The 22215-nt window shown below is 40.8% G+C and overlaps 1 protein-coding gene across 1 annotated transcript; it reads left to right on the top strand.

Annotated features, from left to right (window-relative positions):
* Positions 1-12515: 12515 nt before the first annotated feature.
* ODAPH (odontogenesis associated phosphoprotein) lies at positions 12516-15860 on the top strand. The gene is made up of 2 exons (XM_036762706.1): positions 12516-12591; positions 15472-15860. The coding sequence occupies exons 1-2, from the start codon at positions 12516-12518 to the stop codon at positions 15858-15860; spliced, it is 465 nt and encodes a 154-aa protein (XP_036618601.1).
* The last annotated feature ends 6355 nt before the right edge of the window (positions 15861-22215 follow it).

Genomic DNA, 22215 nt, shown 5'->3' with positions numbered 1-22215 from the left:
TATACTTTCAAATGCTAGCTTTTTACCAATTTGCTCTCTAGAAAATAATTTTATAGCAAGAATCAATATACTGGAAAATACTGCTAACAGCCAAAAAGTATTTATTTCCAACACTGAGGTACAATATGAATTGGGTACAGGACAGACAATTTATCTCTCTATGTACAAGAAAACTGAAAATATTTTTTTAAAATCTTCACAAGCTCAGAACACAAGTAGTAATCTAACAGGATTCAGTAACTTATGACTGCTAGGAGGCTAACATTTAAACCTAACAATACAGTTTTTGCAATACAGCTACCAGGAATTTTATATTCATCTCAGTTCTGCTCATTCACTTTATGCCAGACCTGAACGCCATGCTCTGAACCTCATGCTCAGCTACTTCTTCATCAGTGGCTTCAGCCACTGCCCCTACCACAACCCACCTGGAGAGGTTTTCCACTGGAAAATGGAAATCTCCCTTTCCATTCCTGTGAATGCAATTGGCACCACACTCACAGGCTTTCAGACCTATCAAACTCACAAGGACACGTCCAGCTTCAGGTTGCTGCTCAGTTACCTACTCAGGAAAAGAGACACAAAAAAGGACCAGTCAAAACCTAGGCTCAGTTGACCCAGCAATACCACTTCTAGGGTTATATCCCAAAGAGATCACACAAGTGGGAAAAGGGCCCATATGTACAAAAATATTTATAGCGGCTCTTTTTGTGGTAGCTAAGAATTGGAAATCAAAGGGATGCCCATCAATTGGGGAATGGCTGAACAAGCTGTGGGTATATGAAGGTAATGGAATACTATTGTGCTATAAGAATGGGGATGATATGGACTTCATAACAACCTGGAAAAACCTACACGACATAGTGCTGAGTGAGCGGAGCAGAGCCAGGAGAACATTATACACAACCACAGATATATGGATTCTGTGAGGACTAACCCTGACAGACTTTGCTCTTCTAAGCAACACAAGGTGCAAAGACAACTCTAAAGGACTCACAATGGAGAATGCTGTCTACATCCAGAGAAAGAACTATGAAGTATGAATACAGATTGAGGCACACTTCATGCTCACATTTTTCCCCCTTTTCTTCTCTCTTTTGTTTTTGTTTTTGGGGTGGTTTTTTTTGGGGTTCTGTTTCTTCTTTCTCATGATTCATTCCACTGGTCATAATTCTTCTCCACAACTTGACTAGTGTGTAGATTAATTCAATGCAAAGTTATACGTAGAAGTTATATGGGATTCCATGCTGTCTTGGGGAGGGAGGGGGAAGGGAAGAAAATCTGGAACTCAAAATTATGTAGAACCTAGAGTTGTAAACTAAAAATAAAAAAAAAATAAAGAAAAAAGAGTCAACAGTAAAAAAAAAAAACCTAGGCTCAGGCTTATATAGGTAGGACATGTGCTCACAGCTATGGGGAGGCTGGGTGGGAGATAGGGATGATCATTTCTTTCCTCCATTTGTCACTCCAAAGTAGTCCTGACATGCTTCACAGCTATAAAGGAAAAAAGAATTGAAGGAGTGAATCTATCCTTTTATGCTGTGAGTTTCTTTAGCTTAGCAGCCAATTAGGGAAACCTTCATCATCTCAAAGAGTGAGCCCCAAGTCATACATAGCCAGAAGTTGACCTCAAAACTCCCATGACATGGATTAGGATCAATAAAGCCAAATTTGTGCACATTCTACAGGAGCAGGCGTTGAGGGGAGGAAAAGAAAAGCCTCCCCACTACATGTCATTAAATCAATTAGAATGAAACTCCCTTAAATAAGAATTTATTAATTCCTTTGTTCTAGACCTCTCTCAAATAACAGTGAATAGGCCAGCTTCTCAAACTTGCTAATATTTCTTCCATCTCTTCTCCAAGCAGCCAAGAAAAATGAACAAGCTTAGGAACCCATATATTGGCAAAACATGAACTACCATTTCATCCATGAGCAATGAGCAAATTGCCATAAAAACCTAAAACAAATTAATATCAAGTAAAATTAAAACATAGTGTGGTTTTATAAACCTCACTGATTTCTTTTGGTTTCTGATAATAATGTAATAACTAACACTTATATAAGACTGTATTCTAAGCAGTCAGAGAATCATTGATCTAAAGAACGATAAGCTTAAAGTAGCATGAAAGGAAGATTAGTCTGGTTGCAGAATATATACACCATATGTATATAGATACATGTATTTATGATATATTATATTCATTTGTCCATATATGATATATGTATTTATATTTATTTATTTATGTATATATGCATATGTGATGTGTATATATATATACATGTATTTTTCTGCAACCAGACTAATTGTCCTTTCATTTATACATATATATGTGTGTATATATATATATATATATATACATACACACACATATATATATATGTGTCTAAAACAGATTGTGTAAAAAGAAAGATGAAAGAGGCCAGATAGGAGGCTGCAGCAATAATCTTGGTGGGACGTGTTAGGGACCCTGACTGCGGTAATATTGTAAGACTAAGAAAAAAAGAGAGACTAACATGAAAATCATCCGGAAAGGAAAAAAATCATCAGGATTTGATGAGTCACGGAACATAGGAGGATGATGACAGATGAGTCAAAGATGACTCCAAGATGTTGAGTCTCCATGACTAGGAAAGATGGGAAAGTCAGGAGAGGAAGATGGATTTGTTCTGGGGACACATTGGATTTGAGGTACTGGCGAGACATCCAGTTGGAAATGTCTAAGAGGAACTTGGAGATCTAGTGCTAGAGATAGAGACGCATTAGTCATCATTATAGTGGTGATGGTTGGAGCCATGAGAATGTATGAGCTGTCCAGTGGGGAGAAGGTAGAGAGGAAAGAAGAGCTCCAAGAACTGGACCTTGGGAAATGCCCTTTTTTAGGGGGATTGAAGAGGCACTAATGAAAGAAGCACACAAGGAGCCATCTGAGAGAAAAATGTGGAACAAAAATTATTCTGTACCACAAAGAAGTCAAAAGGGAAAAGTGTGTCACGAAAGGGCATAGTCAAAAGTATGAAATGCCAAGGAGAATGAGAGTGGAGGGAAAGCCATTGGCTTATTGATGACTTACAAGAAAATATTCTTAGTAAAGTGTCAGGAACAGAAGCTACATTAAGGAAGGAATATGCAAAGAGACATGGCTTTTTAGATCTGCCTCCGCCACAAACTCATTGTGACCTTGGGCAAATCCTCTTGCCCATCTGAGCCTCTAGTTCTAGTTCTTTGTGTACTAAGGATTGTGTGTCATCTCTCCTTAGTTCTCAAAGAGGACCGCGACATCAGGAAGTTGATGCCATGGCTTGCAAGTGAATTGGATTTAAGTGAGAGAGGGCTGTGCTAAGTCACCAGCTTCACTTTCTCCTCCGGAGCCATCTGGGTCCAGTGGCAAAATACGATCAGGACCACTGGAGATGGACATGCCCATGGGAAAGAAGTGTGTTTCCTAGGAGGCTCCAGGTCTCGAGAATAGGGCTGGTTGGAATGGTTAGGACTTCAGTTCCTAGAATATAGTTACTATGTAGAATATATATCTCTGTAGAATATATACTATGTAGAATATAAAATAGTTACCATGTAGACTATATTACTGCAGTGCCTAGGACAAGATGAAGCAATCTACTTAATTAACTAGCAAGGGGACTGAGAGAGAGGGTGGACCTCTTGCTTCTACTGTGAGTGTAGGGAGGGTGGTGGGATGTTCCAAACACAGATTCAGGTGCCTGCATGACTATGCACCGTACTGTCCCTTTAAGATACTGCTCTATTAGTGATGAAAGGGTCAGAAAAAGTATTTTTACCTCAAGAAAAGGGGCAGCTAAGTGGTACAGTGGATAGAGTGCTAGGCTGGAGAAGGGAAGACTGAGTACAGATCCAGCCTCACTTACTAGCTATGGGACCCTAGGCAAGTCACTTAATCCTGTTTGCCTCAGCTTCCTCATCTGTAAAATGAGCTGGAGAAGGAAATGGCAAAACACTCTAGTATCTTTGCCAAGAAAATCCCAAATGGGGCCACAAAGAGTTGGGCACACTCAATCAACCAATATCAACTGTTAGAGAACATAAAAGATTCAGTCATAAATTAAGCACCTACTGTATGCCAGGCACTGTAATAAGTAGTGGGGATACAAAGAAAGACACAGAGAACCCACAAAAGGAAGCTGAAAAGTCTGAGTGGTGAGGATTAAATGAGATATTTTTAAAGCACTTAAAACCGTGCCTGGCACGTTGTTGGCACTTAATGTTTGTGTCTCCCCACCCCAAAGGGAACTAGTCACCTTAAGAGGTAATATTTTCTATATGTATTTTTAGATTGTAAGTTGAAAGAGCTTGTAAACCTAGCATTCAAGTGCAAACCGATACAGCAATCTAGCCCAGCTGAAGGAGCAGAGACAGGAGGCTGTTTCGATGGGCAGGTCAAACCACCACCACTTTGACCATCATCTCCACTCAGATCCAAGTGGAGTCAGCCTCGGACCCCGAACCCAAAAGCTTTTGGATTAGCCATGCTTCCAGCCCAGGGCTCACAGATATATTGAAAAGCAACCTCTGTGGAGATGCGGCATCTCCTACAGATGATACAGCCACATCCATTGAAGACCCAGAAAAGAAAATTCTTGTCACCATCAAATGATTTAACATCAGAAACTGATATGATTTTATCAGCAGAAAAAATGATATTAAGGAGGAATTATTACCATCTGCTTTGTTATTGTACCCTATGGCCCATGGAATCTTTCCATTTCACTGGTTGCTGAAACCGTCCCTAACCATCTCTCCCATTAGAACGTGAACTCTTCGAGAGCCAGGACTGTCTTACCTTTCTATTTATATCCTTGGTGTTTGGCACACAGTGAGTACTTAATAAAGGCTTCATCCATTCATTCATTCATTCACAGAACAGAAGAGGATTTCCCCAGCTAGAGAGTAGTAAGCTCTAACAGATAAACAGTGAACAAGTTTGTGTGATGTCAATGTTCTTTAATGGACAAATGACATCAAAACCTTAGTCCAGAGTCGCAAGTTACTCTGACTGTTGGTTCTCCTCCCTCATTTTCTTCCCTGTCAAGTTCCTGTGTTTGCCTACTTTCCTCTGCAGATACTCACTGCATTGGTAGGAGAGGATGACCCAGGTTTATGTGTGGAATATGATTTATTTTATTATTTATGCACTTGCTTTAATATAGGAGTAGCATTTCTTTTCCATTACTGCTAGGTAAATAGGTTTAAGATCTAAAATTGTTACTGTTGTGAATGGCTCATTGTATAAATATCAAGCATTATAATACATTATATATAATACATTAAATTATGAGTACCTGGCAATGTACAAAGAAAAACATCGACGGCAACTCAAGATAGGTGAGTAGGGAAAGTGTATTTCCCCTCAACAGGTTTCCCCTTAGGACGCTGAGAGAATTTGAATGTAGTCATATTTTGGTACTCAGTCTCTCTGTCTCTCTCTCTCTGTGTCTCTGTCTCTGTCTCTGTCTCTCTCTCTCTCTCTCTCTCTCTCTCTGTCTCTCTCTCTCTCTCTCTCTATCCCTAGACCTACCAGGGTGAGATGATCAGGATGAAGTGAGCAAGCCAACCCAGAGAATGAGTAGGTATCCACATGTCCCATGTGAGGGGTGACATTGTGGGAGCCTATGTCCTAAGCATTCCATATTCATGTTACATTGTGGGAAAGGGGTGCTCATACTGTTGCTATTACAGTTAGACCCTTTCAATCTTACAAGAGACTTTTACTATACTCATCTTACACTGAGGCATGAGTTTATCTGTACAGAAAAGGGAGACAGAAGGGAAACACATTAGAAGATTTGAATAGAAGTATGATTACCAATCAAACAAATGACAAACCATTTATTAAGTGCCTACTATGGGTCACACATCTGGATTCCCACAATGTCACCCCTCACATGGTACATATGGATACCTACTCACCCTCTGGGCTGGCTTGCTCACTCCAACCTGACCTCAGTTTGGCAGGGCTAGGTTCTCAAAGAGAAAGATAATTGAGTATCACCATATTGCTACATTCAAACTCTCAGGCTACTACAGGGAAACCTATCTTGAGTTGCCACAAATGCCTTTTTTGTATTACCAGTCATCATAATGTAATGCGCTCATAATGTAATACTTCCATCATGGTCCTAATAGCTGGGCACACAAATAGAAAAGTGAGAGACTACCTTCCTGTATAGAGTTTATATTCTATTGAATGTAATAGTGATGGGGGTCTTTAAATATGTGAACAAATGCTTATATAGCTCTCTCTCCACCAAAAACAAAGCAGCTAGTAATGTCATGGCTTGCCTTCCGTCTTTCAGGAGTTGGAGAAACTTAGGGGCAGCTAGGTGGCACAGTGGATAGATTATCAGTCCTGGAGTAAGGGGGACCTGAGTTCAAATCCAGCCTCACACGCTTACTAGCTGTGTGATCCAGGGCAAGTCACTTAACCTTAACTGCCCCCCCAAAAACAAAACAAACAAAAAAAGAGTTGGAGTAACTTAAATTCTATCCTAGATGCAAGTCTCAGTGACAAGGAAGGCCTGGTTGCTGAAGGGTAGGACCTTAGAGGAATTGACCACTCCATCTTAGAACATGTATTAGGGAAGAAGAAATTTGGTCATAATCTGACACATCCTAGATTTGAGGAGAAGAATCCTAAAAATATTCAGGAAAAGGATGGGAAGGATATTTTGACCTAAACTTCCACTGGGAAAGTCAACCCAAGAGAGCTGAAAAGCTCTCATGACAAAAAAATTCTGAAGATACAAAGAGAAAAAATGATTCAGAGGAAAATGGGTAGTTGTATAAAGATATGGGTACAGACACCTAATATAGAATTTAAAAAGTCATGTACAGAAGGTGGAAGCAAGGGCAGGTAACTGATAATGAATACAGAAGTGTGGCATGACCCTGTGTGAGGAGTACTGAAGGTCAGAATGAATCTGATAAGAAAACCTAAAGACAACCCAAAGAGTTTTATACACAGACTTTTGGGACATATCGTATTGTTCGTCTAGGGAATAATTGAGAATTTTTTTTCTTTGGTTCAAGCTGCCTTCCTGGTTGCCATTCCCTAAGGAGGAGGGAGGGCTTACTAAAGTTTATATCCAAAAATCCAACCCCTTTCAAAAAATGCCAGTTATACAACAGACCATCACAAGTACACCCATTTATCCAAGCAGCTTTCAAACAGAAATCAGAGAAGTTATGTGGATTAGAAGATGGCAGATAATACATAGAGGGTGAGCTCTACCTCTGGGAGTGAGGTATCTCAGCTCAACCAAGATCTTATCCAAGGAAAAAATTCCCCAAATCTGAGGAGGCAAGCTGGAAATCAAGGACATGTTGAAGAGCTGGCTTTTCCCTCTAAGGCTGTCTTCCAAAGTTCATTTACTCTCTCTTCACAGAACTCTCCTCAAAGGGAATCTGGAACTATGTGTGTGTCCTCTTGAAGAAGGAATGAAAAAAAAAAGTCTCTCCTCTCCCAACCTCCCAAGGATGGAATTTAATAGGGACAAAGATAAAATCTTACACTTGGATTTTAAAAAGTCAACATCAGGGCAGAGTCAAGACAGCAGCTGGGAAGCAAGGACTTGCTTAAGCTCTCCCCCAAATCCCTCCAAACACCTGTAAAAAATGGCTATGAACAAATTCTAGAGCTGCAAAACCCACAAAATACCAAAGGGAAGCAGGTCTCCAGCCCTGGATGGTCACTGGGAAGGGTCTATCGCACGGTGCTGAGAGCAGAGGGTGGCCCAGCGTGAGCCACACCGGGACAGACCAGACCCGGAATGAGCCAGCCAAAACAGGCCTTAGGGTGATGAAACAATGAGTTGTGACAGTTACCAGACTTTTCAACCCACAAACACCAAAGAGCAGGTTAGGGGGAAACTTCGGAATCGAGTTCAGAGCAGTCTGCCACCAGCCTGGGGGTGGCAGAGGTGGTGCAGTGGTGGCAGTGGCAGTAGCAGGAAACTCCCGAGGCTGCTTCCAGAGCTACAGTGTCAGCTGCTTCCCAAGTCCCTGGCTTATACGGTGGGAGGATTCTAGCAGCAGATCAGAGCAGGAGTGCAAGAAGCACTTTGTGGGCACAAAGGCAGATTCTCTTGCTGTACCCTGCTTGGATCTGTATTGTGGTCCTGGTTGGCGGTTCTTGGAGGAGGAGGAGCACTGAGGTAACAGAGCCTGGGGAGATTGTGGAGTAGAAGTAGCTCTTAAAACAGCAGCGCTTGGACCCTAAAGCTTGGGACAAAGTACTCTCTACTCTACAAGCAGTCATATCCTGACAAACAGCTCAAGGGTCAAGTAGTTGGCTGGGAACATGAACAGGCAACGAAAACAAACTCAGACTCAAACTCAGACTCAAACTCAAACTTTATATTCCTTTTTTGGTGACAAAGAAGATCAAAACATACAGCCAGAAGAAGTCAACAAAGTCAAAGAGCCTACATCAAAAGCCTCCAAGAAAAATATGAATTGGTCTCAGGCCATGGAAGAGCTCAAAAAGGATTTGGAAAAGCAAGTAAGAGAAATAGAGGAAAAATTGGAACAAGAAATAAGAGTGATGCAAGAAAACCATGAAAAACAAGTCAATGACTTGCTAAAGGAGACCCAAAAAATATTGAAGAAAATAACACCTTAAAGAACAGACTAACCCAAATGTCAAAAGAGCTCAAAAAAGCCAATGAGGAGAAGAATGCCTTGAAAGGCAGAATTAGCCAAATGGAAAAGGAGGTCCAAAAGACCACTGAAGAAAATACTACCTTAAAAATTAGATTGGAGCAAGTGGAAACTAGTGACTTTATGAGAAATCAAGATATTATAAAACAGAACCAAAGGAATGAAAAAAAATGGAAGACAATGTGAAATATCTCGTTGGAAAAACCACTGACCCAGAGAATAGATCCAGGAGAGATAATTTAAAAATTATTGGACTACCTGAAAGCCATGATCAGAAAAAGAGCCTAGACATCATCTTTCAAGAAATTGTCAAGGAAAATTGCCCTGATATTCTAGAATCAGAGGGTAAAATAGAAATGGAAAGAAACCACCGATCACCTCCTCAAAAAGATCCCAAAAAGAATACTCCTAGGAATATTGTAGCCAAATTCTAGAGTTCCCAAGTCAAGGAGAAAATACTGCAAGTAGCCAGAAAGAAACAATTTGAGTATTGTAGAAACACAATAACACAAGATCTAGCAGCTTCTACTTTAAGGGATCAAAGGGCTTGGAATATGATATGCTGGAGGTCAAAGGAGCTAGGATTAAAACCAAGAATCACCTACCTAGCAAAACTGAGTATCATGCTCCAAGGCAAAGTATGGATTTTCAATAAAATAGAGGACTTTCAAGCTTTCTCAATGAAAAGACCAGAGCTGAATAGAAAATTTAACTTTCAAATACAAGAATCAAGAGAAGCATTCAAAGGTAAACAAGAAAGAGAATTCATAAGGGACTTACTAAAGTTGAACTGTTATGTTTACATTCCTACATGGAAAGATGATGTGTGTAATTCATGAGACCTTTCTCAGTATTAGGGGAGTTGAAGGAAATATAGACAGAGGGCACAGGATGAGTTGAATATGAAGCGATGATATCTAAAAAAATGAAATAAATTTAAGAGGTGGTAGAGGAACATACTGAGAGAAGGAGAAAGGGAGAGATAGAATGGGGTAAATCATCTCACATAAAAGCAGCAAGAAAAAGCAGTTCTGTTGGAAGGGAAGAGGGGGCAGGTGAGGGGGAATGAGTGAATCTTGCTCTTATTGGATTCAACCTGAGGAGGTGTAAAGGCAATCAGTGAATGGGAAGATCTTTCCCACCCATTTGAGTGGGCTTTGGGGGTGGGGCTCTCAGGGTCCTGGGGGGAGTGGCTAGGACTGGAGCCAATGGTAGGCACCTGAGTTCTGGTCCACGCGATGACATGAAGCCTGTGGTGGGAGGAGCTTGCTGAAGGGTTGGAGAGGCAGTTGGTGAGAGCAGTTAAGAGCTGAAGGAGAGAGGAAGCAGTCAGCTAGCTGGAACACAGCTTGGAGATTGCAGCGGAAGCAGCAGCGACAGCGGCAGGCGCTACAAAAAAGCAGGACTGACCCTTGTGGAGACCGGAGAGTGCTGAGCAGGGGCTTGAGGCCAGTGGGTGGTCTTCTTGCTGGAAGGCCCTGGCATTGGCGGGGGAAGCACCAGTATGGCTTGGCTTGCTGCTATAATGTTTTTCTGTGGCTCCCTGGTCACCATTGTGAGATGGGCACACTGGTTTTGGAAGGCTCTTGCCAGGATGTCGAATTGGGGACACCGGTCCATGGGTCTGCTACTTCTGAGTTTCAATAAATGCTTTAACTCCTCTGCCTTCTACTTAGAGAATTCCTTATATCCTGTGATTCTGGATCATTCAGGCACATTCATGGTTATCTTTGAAGTCATGAATTCTGGATGGGATCGCTAGGTATAAGATCTCTATAAATTGGATAAATTGGAAAGCATGGAGAAAACCAGAAAGGTGACCTCAAGGTCAAGTCACATGAGGATCGGCCAAAGGATTTGGCCTAGAGAAGAAAAGAGTTGGGGGGAGGGGTTGGAAGGAGAAAGGGGAGTACTGGACATGAAGGTAGTCTTCAAGTATTTGAAGAGCAGTGCCATGGAAGAAAGATTGGACTCATTCTGCCTGGTCTCAGAGTGCAACACAAGTATCAGGGGGTGGTACCTTTACACAGGCTGTGCCCCGTGGTGGTAATGCGCTCCCTCTTCAGCTCTACCTTTCAGGGTCTTTCTTTAAGGCTCACCTTAAGTGTAACTTGCTATAGAAAGCCTTTCCTGACCCCCTAAACGTTAGTGTTCCCTTCCCCTGTGGGTTTTTATTTACACTGTGGAGAGAGAGACTGTGAGAGACAGAGAGACAGACAGAGACAGACAGAGAGGGAGACAGAGAAGGAAAGACAGAGAGAGAGAGAGAGAGAGAGAGAGAGAGAGAGAGAGAGAAGGAGAGAAAGAGAGAAGGAGAGAAAGACAGAGCGAGAAAGAGTGAGAGAGAAAGAGAAAGACACACAGAGACAGAAAGACAGAGACAGAGAGATCTGATACCAAATGAGATAATATATTTAAAACATTTTGCAAACCTGAACTCACTATGTAAATGTGAGCTATTGTCATCATTATTATTGTACTACCTGTATAGAGGTCAATTTCTCCCAGGGGAATATAAGCTCCTTGAGGGCAGGGACTATCCTAGTTTTATCTATGTATACCTGGTAGCTAACTCAGTGCCTGGCATATACTAGGTACTTAATTATAATTATAGTTAAATATAGAATTATAATTACACATTAATTATAATGATATAATTATAGTAGGAGCTTGTCAAATGAATAAATGAATGAAGTTGATAAATTTTGATTTCTAGAAGGAAAAACAATCAGAACTATCCAAAGACTGGACTGGACCACCATGGGAGGTGGTGGGTTCCCCATTTGCCCTAAGTCCGGATGTTTCAGTCCTGGTATGTTTCAGAGGGGATTGTTGAGATGTAGTTTGCACTAGGTGGTCTCTGATTAGATTCTGTGAACATGAGCTACTTTTGTTGCCTCTTCTGGCATTTGATGGAGTGGAATTATAAAACTTTAGCATTGGAAGGGGCTTTAGAGCCATCTAAACCAGCCCATACCCCAAAGAAATCCCTATGCAAAGTATAGGCCGCTGGACTTGATTTCATTTGCCTTGCCCTGCATATCCTAGAAGCAGATATGAAATTATGGCACATGAATTAACCCCTGTTATCTCCTCTGCCCCACTCTGATTGGCAGACACTGGTCATTAACTCTTCATCTATCACTCAACAGAAAGACTTGAAAGAATTTGAATGATGAGTTAGAAACAGGATTGAATGAAGGGCCTTTCAGAGTTATCATTCCCAGTCTTGAGTTCTGTATTTTGGTTAAGACCTCAGAGGTAAATATGGCTACTGGAGATAAAGAACCTCTCATAACTGCTTCCTTGACAGCAATGAACAACAGATAGAGGAAGCCATAAACTCTGATAGGAAACCTCCTAACAACTTCCTCCAAACACCCTAGAAGAAGTCTCCAGCTCATTCATTAATTCATTTGTTTGTTTGTTTCATGGGTAGCTGCTGTGTGGAAGGAGCCAGAATCCAGGGCCATAATATAATATAACACTAACCATAAAGAGAAGGCATAGGGATGAAAAGGGTTTTCTATATGTATATACACATACAATACATAAGTAATAGGAAGATTTTAAGGGGTACTCCAAGATCTGACTTCAAGGAGAGATGAATGGCATTTGGCTGCCATCCCAAAAGTTTGGAGGTTGATAAATCCTGTCTGGTATTTGCCTTGCTGATCCCTTACCCACCCATTTGCTGGCCTTTTCCCCTGTGGGGCTCTATGCAAATACAAATTACCTGAATCAGACAGTAGATGACTCATTGACTCCCCTTTAAATCCACATTGGCTTTGACACAGTAGATACAGAGAGACCAGGAACCATGGCTCACTCACCATCACCAGGCTGTTTCTCCTACAGGCTGCTGGTTTTCTGGTTAATAGTAACTGTGGCAGAAGGTAAGCTTTTTTTGGGGGGGGGAGTTTATTCTAATAATAACTTATGACAATGATGCCTCACCTTTATATATGGCATTTTACATTTTATAAATGAGATAATATTTATAAAGTGATAACACAGTGCCTGGCACACAGTAGGTGCTTAATTAATGCTTATTCCTAGTCCCTATAAAGCAGCTGGATCCTCTTATTAATGATGATTTGATCATTAATAAAATTAATCACAATTGTGGATAACAGGATCCCAGACATCTTGATAGAATGAATAGAGCTATCCTGGAAGCCAGTACAAGTTCTGGCCCTGGGAAATTGGTCTCAGCAACTTTCTAAGACAAAAAAGTGCTGATCTGCATTGGTGAAAGGAGTTTCCTCACCCAGGAATTCCATATACCAATGAAATCAGGTCAGGTTCCTTTCCTTTGGTTATTTAAGGATATAATCTCAGATTTGGAAAGATTTCAATCATCTTTTATTGGGCTTCCACAGTTTCTATCCTAAGACAATAGTATCAATTGGGTTCCAGATAATGTAACTAAATAATTAATAGGATTTATAATTCCTTCTATTTCACCTTGGGAACCCTATGAGGACTTTTCAATCGAGTGAAAAAGCACGTTTATACATAGATGCATATGTGTGTACATATATATATGTATATATTACATATATGTGCACAGACAGAAATACAGTACAGATATTCCCTTAAAATCTTCACCATAAAGTAATTATTTTCATCCCAACCAACCACATAATAATTATAAGAAAGGTTTCCTTAACTTCACCTTTTTGTTTACAAGCATGACATGCTGTCATTCAGTGAACTTCATGTCTAGACTAAAAGAATGCCGTGAATCCACTTTAAAATTACAATAAGGAAAGACTCACAAGCAAAACTTTTGACAGATTTTTTTTAAACAGCATTCTGCTGTTTCTTGTCGTCAATGCAAACATTGTCAATTTACCAACTAGATGTAAATGTGTTATGTTAACAGGGGGCAGCCCCTGATCTCTGGGAATTTACATTATAAAGGGGGTGAGAGTGGGGGGGGGGTGCTAAGAGTAGCAACAGAAATAACCCAAGTACAAGACAGTGAGAGATATGTGGAAAGGTGGAAAGGAGAGGTTCCAGCAAAGTGCTCTGAATGATTTGGAGACAGTGCCAACCCCTCATCAGTTTCACTGTACAGAGAAGATGTTAGACTTAGCTGCCCCTGTATACTGAGAGGCAAAGTTCTCAGCCTTACTGTCTGAACAGGAAACTAAAGACTTGGTAACTGCCGTTATAATTTTCTTCTTAATGTAGATTATAAATGAAAGTTGAATAAGCTGGGGCTAAGAACAGAGAATTCATGCTAACATATAAGCTTTACATACATTTGTGTTTCAGTCACTTTTTAAGGGTCAGATAATGTGTTTGCTCTGTATCTTTAAATAATAATACAAAGTTATTACAAAATAATCTTTAAATTATATATTTATCTTTATACCTTTAGAGTATCTTTAATATAATAATATAGAGTATATATAATAATATATCTTTATAGTATCTTTAAATAATAATACAAATTTATTACAAAATAATCTTTGACATTTATAGTATCTTTAATATAATAATCTATAATATCTTCATAGTATCTTAAAATAATAATACAAATTTTCACAAAATACAAATTAATTGAATTGAGAGAATTGGGAATGTGAAATACATTTTAAGTTACTTGATTTTTAAGTAAAGCAAATTGCAAGGACAATTGTTTCAAGAAATACTACTGGTGAACTTCAATTAAAAAAATGAATTTGGTTCTCATATGTAACTCCTTCGATCACAAAGGCTTTGTTGCTTTTTTTAAAAGAGGCTACTCAATGTATCTGAAGTCAGAAAGACCTGAGTTCAAATCCAGCCTCAGATACTTAATAGTTGTATGACTATGGTTTTTGGGAAGTTCCTTAAAGACAGAGAAAATCTCAGGAAGACAATGATAAGACAGAAGCACAGAAAGCTGCTCTGCTGATATAAACAGATAAGTTTTGAAAAGCAGCTTGTGGCTTCTTCACGCACTGGGAAAGGAACCTTTTCTTAAACAAGATGCTGGAGAGATCAGTTACACAAAAGGAATTGGATGTGACAGAAAGGTGCCAGGTTGTAGCATTTCAGAACTGATCTGAACAGGCAGGAGACAATGGTCTGTCATGAAATGGTGTGCTCATTTCACTGGATTCCCATGGGTCTTAATCTGAGTGGAACTATATAAGACCTCAAATCAGTGCCTTTAAAGAAATCTATTTGGCTCCATATTGGGAAGTAGGGTTAAAGAAACACAAATTCCATTGGCTTAATGAAAAGGGTGTTTTTTTTTTTAACTGTTGTTTTTATTTTTAGTAATCTCAGTAGTACTCCAAGTCTTCCTGTGTGGGATTGCCCTTCCTTGCTCCTATATTCAAGCCTAGCTATCTTTACAAGCCTGTTGATAGAAGACCCTTGGCAAGGGTTTTCCCCTCATTTCCTTAAATTTAAGTAGAAAGGACAGCTTAAGGGGAACTCTTGGTTTCTAGAACATGGACATGCCCCAAATTTTGCCTTAGGTGTGGAAACAATACCATGGTCACCCGCATTCTCTTTCCTATACTGGACACAAGTGGCATCTGCTCAGTTAAGTGACCAAAGTAGCCTTGGTCCATGGCATTTTTAATAGTATCTTTCACTGTGTTTTACAGATGCTCTCTTTCTCTTCCCTTTCACTACATCCATTCTTTCCAAATCTCTGACCCTCCAAGTCTTCATAGATCTCTACCTGGATTTTCTGCTGATATTGGCAAAGAAATTGCCTTCTTCCATAAGCCTGAAACCAGGAAAATACAAATGTGTTGGGTTTTTTTCAGGTCAAAGAAACAGATATAACCCCTTTGGAGTAACAGAGCCGAATGTTAATCCTACAGACTGTCAAATCTTTACCCTCACTCCTCCCCCTGCTACCCGGCCTCCAGTAACAACCTCCAGGCCAGTCACTTTCACAACCAGATGGTGCCGTTTTCCTCCTTTCAGAAAACCCGGAATACCCTTTGGCTTCCCCTACCATCCTTTTAGACGTCCAAACTTCGCTCACCATCCAAACTTCCCGCCTCACATCCATTGCAATCACCCATTCTCACATCAGGCTCGGAAAGGATTCCACCTTCACTACTTCCCCAGAAGGCAATCCTCAAGAGACAGCTCATCAGAGGAATACAGAAGGAAAAGAGAAGTCCCTGCCCTTCTGAAGCGGATATGAAAGGAGCCAGATCTCCAGTGGAGGAAGAAAGCCTGTTTGTCTCTTTAAAGGATACAGTTTGGATTCTAAACTTAATGAACAACTGGGAAAACAAATGGGAAATCTGGCCTTGGTTCTTTTAGTCAGCAGTGAAGGAACAGTGACAGGGACTACATTAAAGTTGTTATATGTGTCTCAGGGCATTTATCTCTCATAGGAAGGGAATCTCAGAACTGATGGTGCCGGTAATATGAGTGAATGGAAGGATATTAAATGTTGGGAGGATTTTTCACCTCTTCTGACCTCCCGGCAGCAATACCTAATGAGTAATCAACCAATAAGAGGGTGGGAAGAGATCCAGCCCTCCGGTCGAATTCCGAGCTTTGTCTCCAATACAAACATACTCTTCACTCATAATCTCCTAACACTCCCTCACTCTTTTCCATCTCCTGGCTATGCAAGGTCTTCTTGCCCTTCTGTCTGGCATAGGCTCCAGCACCAGCTGTTCCGAGGTTCCTTTAGGAAAATTCTCTCCCATGCCCTCCTCTCCCCGCAAGGTACCCACTCCCTGCCCCGAGTCACCTCACAGCTGAAGCAGGCACCCCTTGTTTGGTTCTCTGCACTCTGACTGGATCTATGCTCTGGGGCAGTGGCCAGAGAGGGAGAGCCCACATGTCCATTCTTCATTTCTGGCAGGTCAGAGCACGTTGTACAAGATGAGCAGACATGGATGGGTTGTGTTCTTCACAGCCGATCTCATTATATTACACTCTCCTTGAAACTTTCCACACCCACCTTTTCTGAATTTCCCTGTTAATGGCAAAACAATATAATAAAGCTATCCTTCTGATCATGCAAGTTCACAACCTTGGCTTCATCTTTTACTCAGCCCTATCTCCTATGCCATGTATCCAATCAGTGCCAACCTCTACAAAATCTTTCCCATCTGCCCCCTTCTTTCTACTCACATAGTAGCACCACCCTCATTGTCTCTGGACTGAATTGTTACAATAGCCTCCTAACGAGTATCCCTGCTTCAAGCCTCTCCCTGCTCCAATGTATCCTCCACACAACTGCGGGTGATTTTGTTAAAACAAAGGTCCAACCACATCACTCCTGTGCTCATGAAATTTCAGTGGCTCTCCTTCAACTCTAAGGTCAAATATTATTTTATCTTCATCTCTTTATTTCTGTCAATTTTATCGTGCACACAATTGTATATGCACAGAAATTATGTGTGCACTGTAATTCAGATACAATTTTAAAATAAGCAAATACTGATGAGGGTACATATTAAAGACCAAACATACAACCTGGGATAAGGGAGAGGTGGATGGTGGCCCCATAACATTCTCAAGCGGGCCTGGAACCCAATTAAAATGTAGTTGGGAAATATTTAACAAAATAAACAAAAATACAATAAGATATAGATAATATTACATATTTAAGTCAATCTGCAGCTGCAGGTATCCTTATGTGCAGACCAGCAACCCCAGATTCTATTTGAGGTTGATACCACCCACAGCTCTGAACCACAGCAAAGTTTTCAGAATGGCTAATACAAAATTGTAAAGCAGGATGAAGACATCTAAGGACAAACTCTTGCATAAAGGAGTCAGCATTTTAATTGGGGGGGGGCGGGTTAAGGGGGAAGGGAGAGGAGAAGGGGAAGGGGAGGGACTGGGTGGAAAGGCCAATGGCCATTTCAGGGAAAAGTAATTTTTGAAAGAAATTCTGAAGATCAAAGTTAGAATGGCTTTGAAAGTAAATAACATTTTAGGGTCACCTTGAGGAAAACCATCAAAACTCTATATCATTTTTAACTGGAGTGTCTGTACTAAATTAATTCCAGAGATACCCATTCCAGACAGTATGCAAACGGTTTGTTGTTGTCATTTTTTAATCATGATCAACTCTTCATATCCCTATTTGGGGTTTTCTAAAAGGGCAAAGATACAGAAGTGGTTTGCCATTTCCTTCTCCAGTTCATTTAACAGATGAGGAAACTGAGACAAACAGGTTAAATGACTCGCTCAGGGTTCCACAGCTAGTAAATGTCTGAGGTCAGATTTCAATTCATGAAAATGAGTCTTCCTGACTCCAAGCCCAGTCCACTGCACCACCAGAGCCTTTTCAATATTTTTAAAGTTAACATTAGCTAGAATTACCTCCTAAAGTACGGGAGACAATTTAAAAGAGGTATGACCAGTTTTCTAGCTCAGAAATGTCACAGACATAGGTTAATTGGGCTAGCAGAGGCCTTGTGCTTTTAGCCAGAGATGTCAAACATGCCAGAACCAGGTGAAAATGTTAAGTGGGAAATATTTATCAAAATAAATAAAAATACAATAGATCATAGATAAGATTACCATGTGGTTTTCTAAGTGAACATGTGGCCTGCAGGGAATCCTGTGCAGTTTAGCAGCTAGTTTCCATTTGGGCTGGATACCACTGCTCCAATGTTGAAAATTCCTCTGCTGTTTATTAGGCCACCCTGTAGTACTCCATCTACTTGTGCTGTTCATTTCCCCTTCAGAACAAAAGTACTTCTTTTGGTCTCCTCTGGTCTCCTATCTTATTGCTGGTAGTGCTTGGCAACTGTCATTAGAATTCTGGTCTTAGAGACAGGAAACCTGGGGTTCAAATCTCACTTTTGACACTGCAGGCGATTCATTTCATAACTGTGTTTTTGTATGCACAGATTTTATGACTAAGGCTACATAGACTGATAGTCACCATAGGAAAGAACAATCCAATCTAAGCCAACCAAACTTTATGAAGAACAATTAAGAAAAGAAATTTGAAACAACTGATGTATACATATAACTAGTTTACACCCATCCTGTCTTTCTCCAAATGATACTGCTTCCAAATTCATGCATGAAAGCTGATGCTGAGCAATATGAACAAACTTGAAGATTTTGGGAAAAGCTGTCTAGGAAGATGAGAAAGATATACAGTTTTATATCCTATTTTCTTGATCTAAAGATATAAAAAGGGGAAAATAACCACTTTTTACACTTTTCATGGCAAATCTTCCAAGTTCAATATTAGCAGTCATCTCTAAATACAATTTAAAGTATATTTTTAAATTATACAAAATTCTAGATTAGACTATGATTAGCAAGATCTATAAGCTCTCATCTATCTATACATTGTTTAGTAGTTATTGAAAGCAAAGCTATAGTTATAGTTATCCGTAATTATCAGGGCCAAACCTGGACAAAATTATGAAGTAGGCCAAGTATTTGGTGGCAACCTCCCCTTTTGGAAGGAAGGAAAAAAGGAGGGAGGGAAGGAAGGAAGGAAGGCAGGGAGGAAGGGAGGGAGGGAGGAAGAAAGGGAGGGAGGGAGGAAGGAAAGGAGGGAGGGAGGGAAGAAGGAAGGAAGAAAGAAAAGAAAACAAGAGAAAGGTCAGTCAGTCTTCTGGAGATAAGCCTCTCCAACATAAGGTAGTCTAGTCCTTGTACAACACACACAGTCTGTTTCAGCGACCCAGAAGCTGAAATCCCATACCTACAAACAAGGAGGCAACTCATCCACTGCCTATGCAGGACCCAAAAGTGAACATGGTGGGAGGATTATTTTGTAATCATTCTCCCCAGGGATTGAAGGGGGAAAAGAAAGGAAAGAGAGAAGGGAATAGGTATTTATATAGTACTTACTATGTGCCAAGCATTGTGCTAAGACCTTTACAATTATTATCCCATTTAATCCTCACAACAACACTGGGAGGTAGGTGCTATTATTATCCCGCTTTACAGTTGAAAAAAACTGAGGCAAAACCGAGGTTAAGTGACTTGCTCAGAGTCCCACAACTAGTTATGCATTTGAGGTTGAATTTGAACTCAGATCTTCCTGATTTCAGAACCAGTGCTCTACCCAATGTGCCCTGTAGTTGCCCCTGGTGGTAGAGGAGAGCATACGGCCCCTAGGAAGTTTCCTCAGCTGTAAAATGAGGATCATAATAGCACCTACCTTGCTGTGTTGTTTTTAAAAAAAAGCACTGAGTACAGTGCCTGGGATATGATAGTAGCTTAACAAATGTTTTATTCCCTTTCCTCATGGAAGCATGGGTTATTATACTTCAATTCTTAATATACCTTTTCAGTAAAAGTCCCTTTGTAAAAGCTAATTGATATTAATTGGTTAAATGTTATTGGGGAGGTAATAACTGGTGAATGACGTAGAAGGGAGTAATGGCACTGGCTGGGGGCTCATGAATGATAAAATTAGACATTTCAGCTGCTCGGGGCTAACCCTAGAACACTGAGGAAAGCTGGTCACTGCTCTGAGCACTGGTTCTGCTAGTCTGCTGCGTGGCTTAGGAGGCTGCTTGCTCTACTTTCTTTCTTCTAAATTTTTTTAATTTTTTTTGAGGGGGGTAGGCAGGGCAATTGGGGTTAAGTGACTTGCCCGAGGTCACACAGCAGGTACATGTGTCAAGTGTCTGAGGTCGCATTTGAACTCAGGTCCTCCTGACTCCAGGGCTGGTGTTCTACTCACTAAGCCACCTAGCTGCCCCTTGCTCTATTTTTTTCAGCAAATTCTCACTGGATTTGGACTGTTCCTTTCTGTTGTGTCTATCCATCCTTAGCTGTATCATAAGTATTCCCTATTTGTATGTAAAGATTAACAATTAAACCACGATTAGACAAAATGCTTGGGAAACAAAGGGCTATGGTCAACTGAATTTTCCAAATAGCTGGGAGTTACCTAGGAAAACCATTTTGTTACCACCCGATTGGAGGCTTTTATCTACAATCTATCTGTCCACCTTGTGTCTTAGCAAACATAACAGAATCTCTGATTTTTAATGGCTCACATATTTATGAGTGCTTTAAACTGTCTCTTTTCAATAAGCCGATGAGGGAAGCAAAGTGAATGTTACCATCCCTGTTTTAATGATGAAGACACGGAAGCCCAAGCCTGACAGAAGTGTCAGAGCCAGGATCTGTGCCCTAGTCTCTCCTGACTCCAAGCCCAGCATTCTTTTCCCCTCTGCTGCTTGTGGCATTCTCGATCACAACCAGTGTTGGGACAGATGTCCAGAGAACTGGTTTCCTTTTTGGTTATTCCTCATGTGACGGTTTCTGGCCCACTCACTATTGTGATGCCCCCTCTGTACACACTTCAGTTTGCTAATGTTCCTCTTCCAATACAAGGCCCCAAACTTAATGCATTTTCCAAATGTCATCTGACCAGTAAAGGGTACAATGGAATGAACTACTTACATCGTTCTGGTGGACCTACGTCTCTTATTAAGAAGCCCAGGATTTCGGCAGACAGGTCTCATGGGGGTCTGTGGTGTTAATGTGAATAAAGATCTTCCCCACTCATTCAACAGGGCTTTTACTTACACCCTTTACTTACCAGGTGGGAAACCCCAGGCCCACACCCTTTTACTAACTAGGCATGAGGCCTCAGGCCCAAACCCTTGTGCTAAGTAGGTCAGGAGATGTGTGAAGCCCTCAGGGCCCTAAGGAGAGGGGCTAAAACCAGAGCCAATTGTATGTGCACTGAGTTCTAGCCAATCAGATGTGCATGAATTCAGCCAATCTGAGTTCTAGCCAATCAAATGCCAGCTAGGACTGTATATAAGGAGAGCCCAGAGTATGAGAGAAGCAGAATTGAGAAGCAGACATTGAGAAGACATTGAGGGAGCAGACATCAAGAGGGTGCTGGACAGCAGACGTTGAAAGAGCAGACATTGAGAGAGAGCCAGCGTCGAGGAGAGAGTGCAGACTAGAGAGCTGCAGAGATCAAAGAGCTGAGAATCTACAGCATTGGAGAGATTGGAGAACTAAGAATCCAGAGAATCCAGGAGACTGCAAGGACTCTGAGAACTTCAAGGGCTTTCAGAACTTCAGGAGAGGACACAGGCAAGCAGACAGCTAGGATTCATGAGTGATTATTTACAGGAAGGCCCTAGCAGGGGGGAAGGCTACAGGATGACTTGGTTCCTTGCTATAATACTATGTTATAGTTTCCTTGTTGCTATATTGAGGTGGGCTTACTGGTTTTGGAATATAATTACTGCTATATCGAATTGGAGTTATTGGTCTTGGGATTTGATACTTTGGTGTCTAAATAAATGTTATACCTCCTCTGCCTTCTACCTAAAGAATTTTTCATACTTTGCGATTCTGAACCATACAGGCATGTTCATGGTCATCCTCGAAGTCATAAATCTTGCCTTACTCACACAGGATCTTACATTAAACTTGTAGCCAACTGAACCCTGCAGGCTGGATCTTTTTCACATCCACTGAAAAGCTAGGTCACCCTTACTCTATACTTCTGTGACTGACTTTTTAAACCTATAAGAAGCAATTTATACTTATCTCTATGACACATCATCATGTTATTCTAACTG

Source organism: Trichosurus vulpecula, chromosome 6 (assembly GCF_011100635.1).
Source record: "Trichosurus vulpecula isolate mTriVul1 chromosome 6, mTriVul1.pri, whole genome shotgun sequence".
NCBI lineage: Eukaryota > Metazoa > Chordata > Mammalia > Diprotodontia > Phalangeridae > Trichosurus > Trichosurus vulpecula.
Note: the sequence above shows the minus strand (reverse complement) of the source record. Positions and strands in the feature narration are given on the sequence as shown.

What these genes read in the sequence shown, in the direction of transcription:
- ODAPH (XM_036762706.1), top strand. Translation starts at nt 12,516, where the DNA reads ATGGCTCACTCACCATCACCAGGCTGTTTCTCCTACAGGCTGCTGGTT. An exon ending in AATAGTAACTGTGGCAGAAG is followed by an intron (nt 12,592 to 15,471) that starts GTAAGCTTTTTT and finishes GGTTTTTTTCAG; the next exon opens with GTCAAAGAAACAGATATAAC.